General features: G+C 44.4%; 1 protein-coding gene and 1 long non-coding RNA gene across 2 annotated transcripts in view; both read left to right on the top strand.

The window, feature by feature from the left end:
- The window catches only part of SMC1A (structural maintenance of chromosomes 1A), a 44,343-nt gene extending 35,712 nt beyond the window's left edge, over positions 1-8,631 (top strand). The window contains exons 21-25 of the mRNA XM_041740065.1: positions 164-318; positions 440-591; positions 1,733-1,802; positions 2,090-2,200; positions 2,633-8,631. Of these exons, the coding sequence (XP_041595999.1) occupies positions 164-318; positions 440-591; positions 1,733-1,802; positions 2,090-2,200; positions 2,633-2,716 (572 nt within the window). The 3' untranslated portion in view covers positions 2,717-8,631. The remainder of the gene's footprint in view (positions 1-163; positions 319-439; positions 592-1,732; positions 1,803-2,089; positions 2,201-2,632) is intronic.
- Positions 8,632-10,797: 2,166 nt separating this feature from the next.
- LOC121482241 lies at positions 10,798-18,981 on the top strand. Its single transcript, XR_005985573.1, has 2 exons — positions 10,798-16,468; positions 18,767-18,981. It is a non-coding gene; the product is annotated as an uncharacterized LOC121482241 (long non-coding RNA).
- Positions 18,982-19,464: the final 483 nt, after the last annotated feature.

Raw genomic sequence — 19,464 nt, 5'->3', positions numbered from 1 at the left:
GTCATGGGGCCATTTTCCTGGGGCCCTCCCCAGATGTCCCTCTCCCTTTGGGATATTCCTTGCTCTGTGGATTGTCATTTACAGGCCATTCTTGCCAGGGTATGGTCCTCAGCCTTGGCGGAACCTGGGCACTGAGGAGTCACCTGTCTTTCCCTCGTGGCAGAGTTTGAGGCAGCCCGAAAGCGAGCCAAGAAAGCCAAGCAGGCATTCGAACAGATCAAGAAGGAGCGTTTTGACCGCTTTAATGCTTGCTTTGAATCTGTGGCCACCAACATTGATGAGATCTACAAGGCCCTATCCCGCAACAGCAGTGCCCAGGTAAGCCAGAATCCCTTACCCAGCCAATCCCCACCATCATGTTGCCCTTTCCTTTAGGCTTCCTATCCCTCTCCTCCTCTAGATCCAGACCCAGATTCTGACCTATCTGCCTTTTCCCTAGGCATTCCTGGGCCCTGAGAACCCTGAGGAGCCCTACCTAGATGGCATCAACTACAACTGTGTGGCTCCTGGCAAACGCTTCCGGCCTATGGACAACTTGTCAGGGGGGGAGAAAACAGTGGCGGCTCTGGCTTTGCTCTTTGCCATCCACAGGTAAGGCTGCTTCTCCCAGGGCAGTTGGTGGAGAGACTGAACTGAGGCCACCAGAGGCTCTGGGGTCCAAGGACATGCAGAGATCTGCAGAGGTGAAGATGTTCTGGTGGAATCTGGATTACGTCCCTATTTCCCTACTTACTACAGCACATCTGGCCTTGGTTTCCTGGACCTGTCTTTCCCATCCATTCAGCATGCCCTCGCTGGCCCCTGCATGTCCTCAGTCCCACCACCAGGCTTTTGCTTACATGGTTGCTGGCTAATTAGTCCTTTCTGTGCAAATCTAGCTTGACCATCACCTACCATGCCTTCACATCTCATTTTCCTCCTCCTGTTCCTCTAGGAAGCTTGCTTTGACCAACTGTGGCATACCCTGACCTCCCCCTCCTGAATGCCAGTAGTACTTGAATCTGACCCCCACAACTTAATACTTGATTGATTATACAGCGTCATTCAGCAAGCATTTCTTGAGGGCTGCTTTATACCAGACTGTTAGGGGATTAGGGACACAGATGAGTCAGACATGGTCTCTGTCCTTGAGGAGCTTATGGTCTAGTGAAGGCCAGATGTGTAAATAGTGAGCTAAGTGTTATAACCGGGTGAGTGCGTGTGCTGTGGATGCATGGAGGAGGAACATCTAACCCAGTCTGAGGGAGGGTGTGGGTGGCCAGGGAAGGCTTTGAAGGACAGGTAACACTTGAGTAGGAAATGCAAAGGATGAGTAGAAGTGAGCTGAGACACTGGGGGCGGGTGGGGGGGTGGTCGTGCCAGGCAGAGGGTGCCGTATGTGCAAAGGGGCAGGGAGCCACAACAGCATGGTGCAGGTGGGTGGGATAGACCTCCAGGTAGGTTGGACAGTGTGTTCAGAGCCAGGACAGCTTTATCTCCCTAGCTGGTCTGGAAGCTCTGGAGAAAACTGTGTCTTCTCCTGGTTCTGAAGGATCCTGGAGCACAAGGTTGGATGCAGAGGAGGGTTCAATTGGTAAACTGGCCTTTAGGGGGCTCAGGCAACATTAAGACCTGGGTATCTTTAGTCTCTGAAGAAGTGGAGGGGGATGCTGGCTTGTGTGATGGGCCCTGGGGCTACCCTGCCCCACCACTGCCCCCATCAGTGTCAGCTCACCTACTGGTTCCCTCCCAGCTACAAGCCAGCCCCCTTCTTCGTCCTGGATGAGATCGATGCTGCCCTGGATAACACCAACATTGGCAAGGTGGGTGCATGGAAAGTGGGGCCCGGGAGGGAAGCCCCTAGGTTGGGGCTGGGTTTCAGGGAGCAACTCCTGAGTGTGCTCTAGCCGTTCCTGCTGCCTGCTCTCTGTGCCCGGGAGGCTGGGCTCAGGGTCATTCATTCACGCCGTGCTAATCAGTGGCCTCTTAGCCTCTCTTCCCCCCTACCCTCCACCCCTTTCCCCACCCCTCTGACTCTGGTTCTGACTGGAAAACACAAGGGAGTGTTAGGGCTTCAGCCCTGCTAAGTGCCTGGCGGCCCCTCCCACAGGTGGCAAATTACATCAAGGAGCAGTCGACTTGCAACTTCCAGGCCATCGTCATCTCTCTCAAGGAGGAGTTCTACACCAAGGCTGAGAGCCTCATTGGAGTCTACCCCGAGGTAGGGCGGGCCTGGCTCAGGAGCCAGCCCCACTCCCTGCCTGACTCCCCAGGGCAGGAAGGGAAGGCTGCAGTGGAGGGCCACGGGGGTGGGGGAGCATAGGGATTCAGGTCCTAAACAGCTATCTGGGCTTGTTGGAGCCCTGCCTTAGAGGCTTAGCCAGCCCAGTTGGGCAGGGCTATTGCGTCTGGGGACAGGTGGAAAGGCCAGGCAGAGGCAGCCAGACGGCAGAGAAAAGGAGAATGCAGAGGTAGGCAGGGAGAGAAGGCACATGGGACCGAGCACATCCTCTCACACCCAGAGAGAACCATTGCCTGGGCTTTGGGCAGGTATGTAGGGAGGAGGGTTTGAGGCCCCCCAGTCCTGGGGTGCTAGACCCCCCCCAATTCTCTCCTTACAATTTCATTTTTCTTTTTCTCCCTCCTCCTTCAGCAAGGGGACTGTGTGATCAGCAAAGTCCTGACCTTCGACCTCACCAAGTACCCAGATGCCAACCCCAACCCCAATGAGCAGTAGCAGTAGTTCTGCCCTCCTGCCCTGTCTGGATCCCTAAGCTGCCCCTCTCCCACTCTCTGGATATTTGGTTCCCAGCCTTCCCCTACCTCCTGTCCCTGTTTGGTATAGTCATGGGATTTAGGCACTGCTGTCAAGCATGAAGAGGAACAGAGGTGATGTTAGGTCTGGAGCAAAAATTCCTGAGCTTCAGGGAGCATCCTGGCCTTTGGAAGGAGGTGCTGAGCTGAACTGAGCTGAACAGGGCCATCTGTCCATTTCCCACCTTCCCCTCTCCCAAACCTTCCCTCTTCACCCATAATCATGGGTCCCTTGGGCCTTTTGCATCTTGCTTGTGTGTGGGTATGTATGTGTGTATATATGTGTCTGTGTGCATATGGGTGTGTTTGCAAAATAATAAAGATATTGGAGACCCATTTTAGAAGGAGCCTAGGCTGCATTTGATTCTAAGAGAGCTTAGTATGACAGCACCCCAGAGCTGGGCACAGGTGTTCAGGACCTCATAGGAATCAGTCATATGGAATTGCCTTCATTCACTTGTGTGTTTTCATTCATTTGTGTATTCATCAGACATATATTGAGCACCCTCTGTTTGTCAGGCTCTATTCTAGAAATACTGAGCTGAATCAGACATGATCTCTACTGTCCTACTCAGGAGATGCAGTGGGTTCATGATTTCCCATGGTCAGCTGAATCATATTTATAGGTGCTTTGAATTTGAGAAGAGGACGATCACCTCCAGGCTTCCTGGAGAAGGGTCACATTTGAGCTGAACCTTGACAAGTTGATAGGATTTAGTTGGACACTAGGAGTGGAGCCTGGGCTCTGGGGACAGACATTTGTGGGTTCTAGTCCTTTTTTTAAAAAAAATCACTTAACTAGTTTGATGTTGGGCAAATCATTTGACCTTTCTGTGCCTCAGTTTCCTCATCTGTAAAATGGGGCTAACAATATTACCTACCTCATAGGATTTAATGATGTCAAGCTCCTCACTGGGGGCCTTATCCCTGCTTGGAGCCCACTAGGTGCCGACCCCTCAGAATACAAGCTTTCACATACCTAGACCCCTGAGGGCTCTGATCCCAGTTGTTGGGGACAGAAGGAGCCTCCAGATCTGGGAAACACTAAATGCTCTGGTTATTGAAAAAGTTCCAGGGCACCAATGGTGTTTGCCTGATAAGTGAAGGGCCTAGGAAGCCTAAAGCTTCAATCATGTATGGTAACCAGGTGCCTGGGCCCCAACCCGGGTCGTGAGGAAATAGGGGAGAGGTAGCCTGGGCCACATCCCGGCCGAATGTGTGTCAGGTTCCTTCTGGGAACTGTGTCAGCTGCAGGGACTGTGCAGGGGCAGCACAGCTTGCTGCCATGAGGTCAGCCTTTGCTCGTTCACATACACTGTCAAACCATCACCTTGTCCTGATTGTATATCACATTCTTGTTTTTTAAAAGGTAAAGCCGTTCTAAACTACTCAAGTAATGCATGAATCCATTCTCTTAAGACATGAGATTTATAAGTAAACTAGCCTTGTTTGGATACCATTGCCCGGCCCCCTCTAAACTGCTGTTGTTTGTTGTACATCCATCTAGACAGTTTTAAGACTTTGACATGAGTTCATTGAAAATATTATTGTGTATTTAATACAAATGGTATATTGAGTCATTCTGCAGTTTGCTTTCTTCGTTTAATGGTGTTCTTGAGATCTATGCATGTTGTTTGGGCTAAATGTAGATTGAATTCAGCTTTTATAATTGCTGTATGGAGTGCCATCATATGACTGTACCACATCATACTCATTTCTTTTGTGATAGCTAGATAAGACTGTTTTCTCTTTTTGCTATTATAAAATACTACACAGGAACATTTGTGTGTGTGTGTGCGCGCGTGCTTGTGTGTGTATGCGTGCGCGCACATGTGCATATGAGTTTACCTAGGGTTGCTTCCTAGAAGTTGAATTGCAGAGTCATAGACTATTTATATTTTTGTTTTGAATAGATACTTCCAAATTGCCCTCCTGTACTATTTACTCAGTATTTTTTTTTAGGTTGTCTTAGGTATAACATTGTTATCTACTTCGGTTTCATCCTAAGTAGTGATATCCGTGAAACCATGGGTCTGATGTGCTAATTATGTATTTTTCTAATACATATTAAAAGGCATAACTCAAAATAAATTTGTCTGTGTTCAACCAAAGAAGTCATATACCACCAGTGGTACATGTGCTGTAGTATGGGAAATACTGGCATATCTGAAAGAGCACAATTTGGGAGTCACCCTGGTTCAAATCCTAGCTGTAGAAACTTGAGCTCATTACCTCACCTCCGTGAATCTCAGTTTCCTCACCTAGAAAGGGAGGTAATACGTGCCCTACTCTGTGGCAGTATAGGGAAGAGGAAGTTTGAAGTGATTTGGCTGGCACCTAGATCATTATAGACCTCTCAAGGTAGCAATTGCTATTCTCCCCACTTTATAGAGGAGGAAACTGAGGCCTAGGAAGGTGAAGTGACCCAGCTACCAGATAACAGTAAGAATTTGAACCCAGGCCCCCAATTTGGTATTGTGCTTTCTCTACTGTGAGGGTGGTTATCAGTCTTGGCTGTGCACCAGAATCACTTGTGTAACTTTTTCCTTTTTTAAAAATCAAAGCAATATATACACTGGTTAGAAAGTAAAATAGTACAGAAGGGCTTATAATGCAAAGCAGCTGTTCCTGCTGCACCCCCACATCCAAAGGGTGTGGAGCTCCTTGCTCTGGTCCCGCCCCTGGAAATCTAATTCAGTAGGTATGGATAATAATCTGGATAACAAATTCTTACCTCACAGGGTGGAAAGAATTAGATGAGATGCCTTGGACTAAAGCCCTGGCCTATAGGGACACAAGTGTTCCAGAGGACTTAGGTCCTAAGGATCAGAGAGGTGAGGCTTTGTCCTAGGTCCCAGTTGGTTCGTTGGCAGAACCTAGACTGCAACCAGGAGGGATCTCTGTGCTTGCCCAGTGCTTTCCCACTGTGCCACACTGCCTCCTGTCATTGTAAAGCAACACGAGCTTAGTGAAGGCTGTGTTCAAATGAGAGCTGACACCACAGTGTGTCTGGATCCAAATAACATCCCTAGGGCTTTTGAGAGGATACTACGTTGACTCCCTTATACCCTGGACCTAGTAGCCTTGGTCTAGGGAGTTGAAGAGTACTCCATGACCATGTTTACCTTTAACTGGGCATTTCACTGGGAATTGCTGTGTTGCCCACCAGGAACATAAACATGTGTCTAATCTTTACCCTGCCTTTGAGGAGCTCAATAGTTGGGGGAGGCAACTCATAGAACAGCTGCTAACCATACAGTATGCTAGCACTCTGCCCGGAGCATGGAAAAGGGAGGGCCAGTAGCCTATGTAGAGGTTCAGGGAAGGCATCCTCTAGTCCCAGAGGTGACACCTGAGCTGATCTTGAGAGACTGGTAGGAATTGCCCAGTTGAAGTGGAAGGAATTTCCAGGTAGTAGGGACATTTATGCCCAAAGACCTGGAGGCAAGAAGCAGCAAGACAGTTTAGAAATCCTGAAGTAAGATTTGACAGAGTTCAAATCTACCTCATGGGACAGCGTGGCTCCCAAACTGACTGCATTAGAACCACATGGAACATCCCAGGCCCCGGCCTCTGAAAGTTCAATTTCTGTAACTGGGGTGAGCCCTCGGGATCTTGAGTGCTTAGAAAAACTAGCACATGACTCTAGGGTACAGCCAGGTTTGGGAACTGTGGCCTGAAGGCAGCGTGGGAGCCATGGAATGGTTTTAAGTAGGGGAGACCCTGAATCGGATGCGAATTTTATAAACCTCTTTCTAGCAAGCCACTATAGAATGGATTAGGTTAAATGTGCATGCTGTATGCTGATCCATGCCTGGAGTTTCCCTGTTGGCTCAATTTCTCACACTGTGTTTGCTTGTTTTGTTTCTGAATAAGCTGAAAGCACCACAGGTATGGGTCTGGGGTTATCTTGCTACTGGCATATCCCCAGCAAAAAGCACAGTGCCTGACCCCAAACAGGCACCCAATAAATAGTTTTTGCATGAGTGAATGTGTGAATGAATGCATTTGTGACAGAGAATGGAGACAGTGGGATGAGTTTGGAAACTGTTGAAAAGCCTAGGAGGCCTACTCAAGGGCAAGGGCAGTGGGAATGGATCAGAGGCAATAAAAGTGTGAGCCAGACTTGATGCCTGAGGATTACTGGATGTGGAGGGTGACTGAGGATAGAATGTATGCCCATTAGTAGCCCAGATTCCTCCCCTATCCCAGTCATTCTCTTTCCTTATTCCTCTAAGTCAGAATCTCCTTCCAGCCTCAGCCACTGGAATTCCTCCCTCAAGTTAGTTAAGCATTCTGTGTGCTGTGTGGTCCCCTCCCCCTCCACCCCCACCTTCCCACTCCCACCTCACCCCCCAGCCATTGATTCATTCATCCAGTTCAATAAATCTTGGCTAAGCACCTCCTGTATGCAGTGAGGCTCTTCCAAGCCAGGACTCTGACTCCCTCTTTCCTACCTCAAGAGATGTTTTTGAGGGCTTCCCCAGGTAAGACTTCCCATCCCTTAGTAAGTAACCTAAAACAAGATGCCCAGATGTCAGACCTGTAAGGGAACTTACAGACTTTGTCCAACCCCCCTCCTGAGGCCCTGGGAGGGGAAGGAGCTTGCCCAAGGTCCCATTACTAGAAAGTGTCAGAGCCAGAACCGGAACCTAAGTTCCCTTTCCACATCACCACTAGAGCCTTGATCTCTCCCATCACAGATCAGGACAGGCAGAGGCGGCCAGGGAGAAGGTGGGACTTAGGTCTGCCTTGAAGGTCAGTGTACTGGATAGGCCAATTACACTGCCCCCTTCTGGAAACCCTCAGCAAACCTGCCATGCCCACAGTCCCTTCCAAGGGGTTTCTTAAGCATGAGTTGCCATGCTCTGTACCATGTGACCTCACTATCCTGGCCACAAGAGGTTAGTTTGGGATAGTATCGGACTCGAAGACAGCCAGTCTCTAGGCTATAGCCTATTAGGTGGACTGCTGTAAAAGTTCCACCTCATAGTGATGGCCTGTGTCAAATGGCCTCCAGGGAGGCCAGATGTGAGGCATTCAGAAGTGAACGATTTTAATTAGAACTTAGCAAGACAGAAGTGGTGGTGGATGAGGGGTGCCAGAAGCTAAACAGCAAAAGCTAGGAGAAAGCTTCAGGGACCATGAGACGTTTATATCATGAGAACATGGGGCCACAGGTAGCAGAAGCCATGAAGCAGCAAGACAACCATGGGCCAAAAGGACACAGAAGCCATGAAGCAATAGGAGCCACAATGTAGCAGGAGCCACGAGGAACAGAAACCACGAGACAAAACCATGAATACGAGATCCACGAAGCAGCAGAAGGCTTGAACAGACAAGATCACGAGCAGAAGCACTGAGACTTGTCAGAGCCACAAGGTAGCAAGGCAACAGGAATCGAAGAGGCTGCAGGAATTAAGCGGCGAGCAGAAGCTACAGCACAGAGAAGTCCTGGATTAACTGGAACCGAAGCCCCCAGAAGCCGGGAAGCTGCAGGAGCCAGGAGGCCAAGAAGCCCTGAGGCCCCTGAAGGCCAAGTGCTAGCGAGGGAGGGTAGCAGGGGGAAACATTTTTAAAAAAGGTAGTCTAAGTAGCAGTAGGAGGAGTATAAATACATCCAGAAAGAAGTTGAGTCACCATTTTGGGAAGCACTATAGAGAAGGGAGCAACAGATGCCTGCAGCTGAGGGGGTGACAAGATAAGCCAGGCTCTAGAGCTGCTTTGGATCATGAACCATTTTCAAGTTTCTGTTCCTCCATGAGGCTGCCTGTGTAGCTGTTTTTGTCTTCCTTATTTCCCTGTGAATGCTTCAATAAATTTCCATCACTAACCTAAGTGTGTCTGTTTTTGTGATCTAAAAGAAGTTAATACTGCGGTGTGCACTGTAGATGGGTGGATAGCAGGGCAGAAGGTCATCGAGGTGGGTTTGAAACAAGACACAGGTGGGAATTCACTCATCCTTCCTCTCATGCCTTCAGTGGCATAGGTACTTCTCATTCATTTACTCCCTGGCTCCTTTTTCTCATTCATGCCCCCACTTACTATCCATTTGTTCATCTCTTTGTGCATAATTCATTCATTCACTTATTAGCTTGTGCACTCAGGCATTAATATAAGCGTTCACTCATTTGTTGGCTCCACCTTTGCACCCGTTTGGTCAGCCAGAATACATGGGAGTTCCTGCATCCTGTCAGGACCAGGGCTAGGTTCTAGAGATAAGATAGAATTCCTGAATTCTAGGAATTCACGGTTTAATTGGGGACTCAAGTAGAGGAGTGCACCAAAGGCAAGAGATTATACGGCAGAGGTCTGGATGAGTCAGGGTGAGAATATAGGACCATGCCCATGTGGGGTGGAGCAGGATGGAGGGAGTACTCAAGAAAACCTTTATGGAGGAAGGGGCACTCGAACTGCCTCTTAAAGGAAGAGTTGGTGTTTACCATGTAGAAAGGATATAGAACATTCCAGGCAGAAGAGCTGCCTGAGCAAAGTTAACATGAAGAGTGTAAGTGCATGGATTTGGGGGTGGGCTGGGGAATGGGCCTTGTCCTGTGTGGTGGAAGAAGTGGCAGAATCCAGGCAGTGGAGCATTAACTTTGACTCCAGGGGTGATAGGAAACTGTTAGAAGGGTTTGAAGCAAGGGAGTGACAGAGTCAGACTGGTATTTTAGGATGATCACTCTGGTAGCTGGCATGAAAGATGGTTGCAGGCGTGAGATACTGACCTAAGTAACACACCTGGAGAGAGAACATCTAAGTGTCATAATTAGAGGCATGAGTGAAAACTCGAGGAGTCCCTGATGAGAGAGGAAAAAGTTCTACCAGGGGACCAAGGCAAACTTTTCAGAGGAGGACTGAGCCAAGCCTTGAAAAATAAATAGGATTCCAACTGGTAGAGGTGAGGAGTAAGGGCTTTCCAGGCCTGGGAGACCTGAAAACAAGCCAGGAGGTAGGTGTGTGTTAATGAGGTAACTTCAAGCTAACAAAGATTGCAGTTTGATTGCAGCAGAGCTGCACGTAAGCTAAAGGCAGGAAGGGAGACTGCAAGTTTCACAAAGTTTTTTCTATAATGCTGCCTTCAGGTCTGCAGATACAAGGGAATTTGGGAGGGAGGGAGTAAGTGTGGGCAGGAATGTCCTTTTCCTGCGTTTTTAAGATTAATTTTAAGTACATGTTCATTTTAAAATAGGATCAGTGCACACACATTATTTAGAAGGCAAATCAATAAACTTAAATCAGTACAAAAGGACATGAAAAGTTGAGTCTCAGCCCCACTCTCTACTGCTTTTCGTTATTAGCAACCACTGTTCGTTATTTCTTCTGATTGTGACCTCCATATTTAAATATTGTGTTATGTGAGCATTTGTCTTTTATCAGTTTCAGACATTAACCCATTGATGTCCTGCAAATGACAAGTGAGGATTTAGGTCACATCAAGTTCAACTCTTGTCTTTCCTGCTTCCAGTATAGTTTTGTTTCTGTACTACTTTTCTGAATTTAAATGATACTCTTCATTTTCCATGACTTAGAGACAATATTTGACCAGAATTTTGTTAGATGAGAATGTCTTTTCTTTTTCCCCCTTCCTCTGCTCTCAACCTCCCCAACTTCTGTCATCTGCTCTTTTATATTGTCAAAGTTGATAACATTTGAATCCTGTAATCATGATTATAGTTTTTGATATGCATGTTGTCTGTAGTTTGATTTGAAAAGTGATAAGCAATTGTAGAATATGACTGTAAATACTAAAGAAGCCATTTAATGTACTTTTTATAATTTTTCCTTGTAGTTTTCATTTTTCCTCAAGTTTCTTTTTTTTAAGATTTTATTTATTTATTCATGAGAGACACACACAGAGAGAGAGAGAGAGGTAGAGACAGGCAGAGGGAGAAGCAGGCTCCATGCAGGGTGCCTGACGTGGGACTCTATCCTGGATCTCCAGGATCATGCCCTGGGCTGAAGGTGGCGCTAAACCGCTGAGCCACTTGGGCTGCCCTTTCCTCAAGTTTCTAATTCTCTTTTCATCTTTCACTGTTTTACTTTATTGTATATTCCATTTTTTTCTTCTCAAAATTCTTATTAAACATTCCATCAGGCCTACTTTTTTTTTTTTTCTCCAGGAAGAAGGTCTCTTGGAGGAAAAAAAAAAAAAGATCTAAGAGACCTTCTTCCTGGAGCCCGCTATATTCTTTCTCAAATTGGACTAGTTGCTCTTTAGGCCTGATACAAGGCTGTCATTTCTGGACCTTCCTTCACTGCTTTCCTTGCTTAGATCCACTATTTGCTGATTCCCAGGGGTTTTGTTTTGTTTATTTTATTTTTTTCCATTGATGGTTGGACCACATCCTCAAGTAACTTTCTCAGGAAAGTGCGTAGGAGTTAGACTTCTGAAGTCTGCACATCGAAAATGTCTTTAGTCCTCCTTGTACTTGACTGTAAAGGTTGAAGTTCAACATCATTTTCCCACTGTGAAGGAACTGTTCCACTTTCTTCTAGCATCCAATTTTGATGATACACACTCTGATACCAGTCTACGTCTCATGGCTCTGTAGGGAACTTTCCCCACATCTTTTTTTTCCTCCTCCTTCCAGATCTCCATGATATAAATGTGAGATCTTTTGTTACTGTTTCACAGGTTCCCTAAGGTTCTGTTCACGATTTATTCCAGTCTATTCTCTCTGTTTTCCAGATTGAGTAATTTCTATTGTTCTATCTCCCAACTTCACAGATTCTTTACTCTGTTCTCTCCATTTTGATATTAGCCCCATCCATTGAGGTTTTTGTTTTGGTTTTTCACTTCTAAAATTTCCACTTGGTTCTTTTTATCTTCTGTTTCTTTGCTGACAGTTTCTATTTTTAATTTGTTTTAAGCCTATTCCTAATTGTGCATTGAGGCACTTTATGATGGCTCCTTAAAAACCCTTGTCAGATAGTTTTTAACATATCGGTGTTGGAGTCTATTAAGTGTCTTTGTCATTCAAGTTGTGATCCTCTTGGTTCTTGGTATGATGAGTAATTTTCTGTTGAAACCTGGGCATTCTGTTTCAACTTGCCTCCTCAGACACTGTTGTTCCAGCAGTGAAAGAGGGGACATTGCCTCATTAGGTGGGCATGGAAGTCTAGGATCCCCGCTCAGTCTCTGTGGACAGTCCAGACTATGGATAGTCATTACTCTTGGGTGGGGAGATGGGAGTTGCAGCTCCCTCCTCAACCTTCTCTGATATCACCCCAGCAGGGAGAGGGGCGACTTTTACAGCCAGCGAGGGTAGAAGTCTAAGCTTCCCACCTGGTGTTTGCTGGTGGGACCACAGTTGTTTTCTGTGGTATTTGGCTGGAGTGGAGTTATCTAATGGCCACTTCTAGCCAAGTGGAGTTATCTAATGGCCACTTCCTCCCCCCAAGTCTAGGGTATGCAAGCCAAAAAGCAAACCAAGGGAACTTACCACCATGTTGCTTCTCTGCTGCCAAGGTCTCTAGCATGTTTGCCTTCTTCTCTTCACTTCTGAGAGTCATGTTTATACACAATGCCCCAGGATCTTAAATGTACTTGAGAAGAGAAATAAGGAAAAGTACTTCACCCACCCACCCCCACTTTAAATAGTTATTTTTTAGGAATTATATTCTTAGTGTTCTGAAATTTTATAATTATGTGTTTAGGTTTGGGGATTTGTCATTCATTGTACTGGTTACTGGTTAGGTCCCTTCATTTTAAAGTTCTTTAACTCTGGGGAATTCTTTTATTTATTTAATACATTACTCCCTTCCAATTATTTTGTTCTCTTTGGGAACTCCTGAATTGATCTTTTGTAGTTTTTATCTGTTCTCTCCCTCAATCTCATTCCCCCCCTCCTCCTTGCCTAGTTTTCTCCCTCTCTTCCTTTTGGAAGAAGATTTAACTTTTATCTTTCAACTCTTCTGTTGCTTTTTTTTTCTTTCATTTTGATGATCACATTTTTAAATTTCCAAATATCCATTCATGTGCCTTTTCCTTTCTTACAGCATCCTATCTTTGTTTATTTGATGCTCTAGTACCTTGACTCTCTCTGGGTACACTAAAGGGTTTTTTTTTTTTTCTTTAAAAAAATATGTTTCCTTTGTGATTTGTTTTACCCTTTTTGCTTATTTTGGTCTCTCTTAATTTGTGGTCATTTCTCAAGTGCCTGGTAATCCATGGTTGTATACTCATATTTAGGAATGTAACAACATATCTGATTGGAAGCTCTGTGTATGGGGGGCAGCGCTAGGTGACTGGTGGCTTCCCTTTAGGATGATTGGTTGGAGAAGAACTGCCTGCTGTGCTGCAGAGTCCCTGAATGCCAGAAAGCAAAGATCTTTTCTCTGAGGTTGTTTAGTTTCCTTAGTTAAGAACCCTCTGGGTTTTGCCTAATAGACACCTGGCTGCTGTGAGTTACACACAAGGGGGTGGGTTAATGGTTCAATATACAACCTTCCAATTAATCTCCCTGTTTTCAGCCCAACATCTCACTCCTACTTTACATCATACCTGGCATTGTTAAGACCCAAGACATTCCAGGCTTCTGCAGAGAAAGATCAACTCCTTCCTCGGTGGCATCATCATGCATACTCCAGGCTATGGCTTCCTCCACCATGCTTCATCAGTTACCATTTGTCCATTACTTTCTGTCTTCCAGAAATGTGTTAAAATCTCTCTTGCTGATGGACCTGCTCTCATTCTCTTCATCACTGTTTTTATACCTTTTTTTAAAATTCCTTTACTATCATTTTAGCAAGGTCTCAAGTGGGAGTGGAGATAAACACATGGTAAGTCTGCCATCTTGAGCTGGAAATCTAGTCGATAATGGTTTGTTATTAATTTTTCTGGTAATTATCTTAATATCTCTAAGTGATATGCAGATTTTTCTATTTATCAACTTATCACTTTTAGACATTATCTGTTGACTTCCTGCTATTTAAATCATCCAACTACCCTCCTCCCATGCCCCCAATATAACTCTACTATTATATATCCTCTATTCCTTACCTTTGTACCTTTCAATAACAGATTTACACTCCTTTCAGTATCTCAACTTGTCATTTTTATTTTTACTTCAATTAATAAGATTAATAACATTTACATTCTGGTCTATAACCATAATTAAGTCATCCATACTTAGCTGGCAGGTCATTCTAAAAGTTTAAAGTCAATAAAGTGTTTATGTTATTATAATTATGTAAATGTTGTTCCCTGAAGCTCCAATTAGTGTACTAGGATTACGTTTCTTTTCTTACGCAGTATTTTTTTTCCTGGAGTTTCTAATTGCCTTTCTTTTTTCCTTGCGTTGTCTGACTATCTCCTTCTTAAGTTGTTCCAAATTCTCAAAGGAAAGTATAAAATCATTTGAATCCCCTTTTTTCCCAGATACCTTCCTCCTGGAGCCCTCCGTCTTCCTGCTCCAATTTGGACTGATTGCTCTGTAGGCCTGCAGCACAACTGTCATCCTGGGACGTCCCTTCATTACTCTTCTGGGCTGGACCCAATCTTTCCCGGACCCCATATCTTCCTCTTTCTTAGTTTACTCCTTTGTAGTGGACTTTATGGTTGTTTTCCAACATCCATTCCTCTCCTCTCCCGTTGTATAACAACTATACAATTCGAGTGGGATTGACTCCACTGCCAGCTCTAGGTATAGGCCTTTATTGGTATAAGCCAATCTGAGTGTCATGCCCCTTGCCACAGTGATGATTGGTTCTGGCATGATCCAGTCACACTGAAGCTTAGAACTTTTGTTCAGTTTTTGAGGGAAGAGGTGGCCTGTCTTCCCTTGGATATGAACAAAGAAGCATGTGGCCTGTTTGCTGCTGTTAGCCATCTTGTGAACATGCAGAAGGCCTACCTGAGGATGGAGCTGACAAATGGAGAAGGCAAAAGAATCACAGAGAAATGGAACCATATTCCTGATCATACCATGCCTGAAGTCTGCCCTGCCTTCGGACTTCTCAGTTAAGTGAGCCAATAAATTACATTTATTATTTAAGCCGGCTTGAGTTGACTTTTATATTACTTGTACCTGAAAGCATTCTTAAATTTTTTGCTGTCTCTCTTTACAGAGGGAATGTGAGTGTATTTTTTGGTTATATAAGGTGGAATTATATAGGTGGAAAGCATTTTTGTGGAGTAACTTTGAGAAGGGTGTATGTAGATGTTTGACAATCAAAAGAGTAAACTAGGTGGCTACCTAGCATCTAAATCCTCATCCTGTTAGGGAGATTCCCCCCTCTTATGAGTCTTGGTTGGAGGCAGGGCTCCACTTCCTACTGTGGAAACTGAAGGAGGTCAGAAACCTCCTTTCCCTGCCCACCAGGGGTTGAATATTCTGTTCATGGCCTTGAATCTAGAGTCAGGTCAACAGTATAAGGGAGAGAGGAATATACAAAGTTAATGTATGAATGATAGATTAGGAGAATATATTTGCAATGTGCAGACTGGCAAAAGATGGATAACTAGAAAAAGAAGATAGTAAACCCAATAGGAAAATAGGCAAATGATGTGAAAAATAACTAACAGAAGGAGAACCTTGAATTTGTACAAGGGGAAACTTGAATATATTAAGATATTTTCAACTTTGCTAATAATTAGAAAGGTGAAAATTAAAATAACAAATTGCTATAAGAATGGCAACATGCAGAAAGTCAGTATTATCAAATACTGATGAGGATGTGCAGAAAAGGAAGTTCATGGGTGGGAGCATGAGCTGATCCAGGTATTCCAGAGATTAATTTGGCAGTACCTCCTGAATTCAGTGTGTGTAGGCCCTACAACATAGCCATTGCACTCCTAAATATATATTCTGGAGAAATATATTCCTGGGAAATTCTCACATAGGTCCTTAAGGAAATATAGTTGAGGTTGTTTGTTATAGTGTTGTGTTAAGTGAAGAATTGGGAGCAATCTAAATGTCCATCACCATGGGACCAGATAAGCAAACTATGGTATATTTATAGGATGGGAAATAGAAAACAGTAAAAAGAAATGAGCTAAATTTACTATAGCCACACAGATAGGTCTTGAAAGCCTAGTGTTGTGTGAAAAGGTAAAAACGGAATGAGATTTCCAGCATAACACCATTTATGTAATTGTAAAACAACACTATTTTCATGGATATGCATATATCTAAATAAACATATGGAAGATGAATTGGAAGTGTATATACATGAAATACCCTCGAGTAGCTCACTGAGGTGGGTAGTCAAATGGGAGTGGGGATGGGAACCGGAAGGGAAAAATAATAGTACAATGATATAAAGCAAAAGAGGGGCCTTCAGTGAACTGGGGAAAATAATGTGCCATGGATTGAAGAGCATGAGTAAGACCATGCGGACGTTGACCACAAATGAATGATAGCAGACAGGAGGATGGCTGGAGGTCATCCAGAGTGGTGGGTGGTAGTAGGATGACATCCAGGGGTTGCAGCAGTGGGGGTAGCAGGACCAGTAGTGGCATTATATCTTGGCTGTTCCCATGGTGTGGCCTTATCTGTAGCTTCTCCTACCTACATCTCCAGGCTTCTGTGAACTACATGATAATCTTGTAATAAGTCCCTTTTCTGCTTAAGTTAACTAGAGTCAGTTTCTGTTACTGGCATCCAAGAATCCTGACTGAGACATCACCCATTTCATTGGAGAACATCCTCAAGTAACTTCCTTAAGAAAGGTAAAATTCGGGGTCTTTGCATGTCCGAAAATGTAGCATTATTTTATCTTCATGTTTGCATGATCATTTGGCTTTAGAATTCTATGTTCAAAAGATCTTTCCTGGGCAGCCCGAGTGGCTCAGCAGTTTAGCACCGCCTTCAGCCCAGGGTGTGATCCTGAAGACCCGGGATCGAGTCCCACGTCAGGTTCCCTGCATGGAGCCTGCTTCTCCCTCTGCCTGTGTCTCTGCCCCCCCCCCTCTCTCTCCCCGCCTTTCATGAATAAATAAATAAAAATCTTAAAAAAAAAGAGAAAGATCTTTCCTTCTGAATTTTGAAGGTATTGCATTTAGCGTGTAGTGTTGCTGATTAGAAGTAGTGTGCTAATATTCTCATTCCTTCCTTGGTGACCTGTTTTCCTCACCTCTGGAAGCTTACTGTTTTTCTCATTCATGTGTTTTGAAATATCAGAATGATGAGCTCAGGACTGTTTTTTCCCCATCTGTTTTCTGGGCACTTGATAGTTGGATTCTTCCAATCTGAAGACTCATGGTCCTCTCTGAGAAATCACACTGTTTTATTTCTTTGTTAATTTTCTCTCCTTTATTTTCTCTGTTCTCTCATCCTGGACCTCTTATTGATTGGGTGTGAGATCTCCTAGATTATTGTCTTTGTCTTTTTACTTTCTCTCATATTCTCCATGTATTTGTTTTTTTATTCTGCAGTCTGAGACATTTTCTTGAGTTTATCTTCTATTGTACTTGTTTTATTTTGGCAGTCATTTTATATTTCTAAACTCTCTTAGTCTCCAAAGGTGCCTTTTTCATGGCATCCTTTTCTTTAATGGATGCAGTGTCTTCTGTGTATGTGTGTGTAATAGAGCTTTACAGGAGTCTTGGGGATAACATGATAATTACCAAGCCAGGAAGGAAAATTGTAAATGGATGTCAGATATTACCTCTCCAAGAAAATGCCACCACTCATGCCCCTCTGAATGGGGCTGTGTATTGGCAGTCCCTCTCCTTGGCCCCCAGGACTGATACCATGTGTGGGCAAGGTGATCATCCAACAACTGGATGGTTTTGGGCCATGTGCTCAGATCTCCAGCTTTTACCTTGACACCAGAGAAAGGAGGTCATAGTTCTTTTCCCCACTCCCAGGCCTACATGAGGCAATCACAATACTCGGCAGCACATTTCACAGAGTGGATTGTTTTTGACATTATATAATATATATATTGGAAATGACAATCCTGTCTAGTTCCCTTATACAATCTTCCTTTAACAGGAGTCAACAGCAGTCGAACCTGGCATATCTCTTGATGCGGTTCAAACTGAGTATCTTCTGTGAGCAAAGGCCTGGGCAAAAATGTGCACACACATCTCTCAGGAACAAATAATTTTCAGGGGCAGTCCAGCCCAAACCCATGTTTGGGATAAAAAACGAACTCAGTGGAAGCATAATGCTGTAAAGTACACCCAAATTATGTCACTGTTCAAAACATTGAATATTTTAATCAGAGTGGATAACAGTTGCTGAATGCTTACTTTATACCTGGCCCTTGAATTATCTTCATTTCATGGAGAAGGAAAGTGAGGCTCCCAGGTGTCACTTGCCCAGAGTCACAGAGCTAATAAATGGCAGACAGGAAATTGCACCAGGACTGTCTAACCACAATCAACCCATGTAAGTGTTACAAGTGCTGTACTGGTTTCCATAAGTCACATTAGAGTTCATGGTGATAGCACAATTCTCTCTAAGATCAGGGGTGGACACCTGTGATACCTTTGTCTAAGTAACAGACTTATTCTGGTAAGTTTGCTTCCAAGGTGAATTGATGTCCTTTCCTCTAGAGACAGAAAACTGCTACCAGCTTGTATTTTGTTTTTAATGCTTTTCTTTCAGAGAAACCATAACACTTCTAAATTTTAATTTTTCATCAAAGTAACACTCGCATATGCTTAAAAAAAATACGGTTGTGCTGAAGAGCTCATAAGAAAACCCAGCCATACCCTGTCCCCTCCTGCTGCCAGTCCCTGCTTCGTAGAGGCAACTACATGAAGGATTTTACCAGTCTTGGGCTGTTTCTTCTGGCATTCACCACCCCCAACCCCCTTCCCCTTTGTCATCTCCCAGTCAGAGGCTGAAGAGCCACTTTCTTAAGCTTCCTTGCAGCTAGAGATGGTTATGTGTGCCAGTTATGGCCAGGAGAGGTTTGCTGGGGAAGGGGTGGGGGGACCTTCTGAAAAGGCTTTTGCTTTCAGAGACTCGCATAACTAACACTGTCCCTTCCCTTCTTTTCTCTGCCTTGACTATAGCCGTGCTGCCTGGAGCTGTGACAGCAATCTTGTGACAGTGAGGGGATGAACATGAGGGTGAAGACACAACACATGAAGGCAGACAAAGTTAGAGCCTGTTTCCCTGATGGCATCATTGAGCAGCTGAACCCATGCCACACTGATGTTAATAATAAATGAACTTCCTGAAAAATAAATAAATGAACGAATAAATAAAGCTAGATATGTTTAAGCCACTGTCGATTTGGTTTTGTGTTGCTTGTAGCTGAAAGGATTTTTAACTGAAGGATCACTATGTTTCTATAGAATACATTGATACTACTATTTCTTTTTTAAATTGAAGTAGAGTAGACCTACAATATTATATCACACTATTTCTTTAACTTAGCAATTCGAGACATGATCTCTTGACATCTCCTTAGAGTAGAAGAGGATTTTAATCCCCCTCCTCACACATAACATCCCTATATCCCTCCCTTCACTCTTCCAGTATGTTTATATCCCAATTTCTGGTAAATCAGTAGTTGCCACAGGGCCAAGAAATGTACTATAATGACCTGGATTTATTTTGCATTTTTTTATGTTCCTGAACTTAATAATTGCTTGCTTTTTTTTTTACCCCCGCTTGAGATGGGTGCAGCCTTCATTTTTCCCATTTGCTTCATCAGTTCATTCATAACCCTATAAGCATGTTTTTTTCACAGATGTTCAAACCTCCC

The sequence above is a fragment of the Vulpes lagopus genome, chromosome X (assembly GCF_018345385.1).
Source record: "Vulpes lagopus strain Blue_001 chromosome X, ASM1834538v1, whole genome shotgun sequence".
NCBI lineage: Eukaryota > Metazoa > Chordata > Mammalia > Carnivora > Canidae > Vulpes > Vulpes lagopus.
Note: the sequence above shows the minus strand (reverse complement) of the source record. Positions and strands in the feature narration are given on the sequence as shown.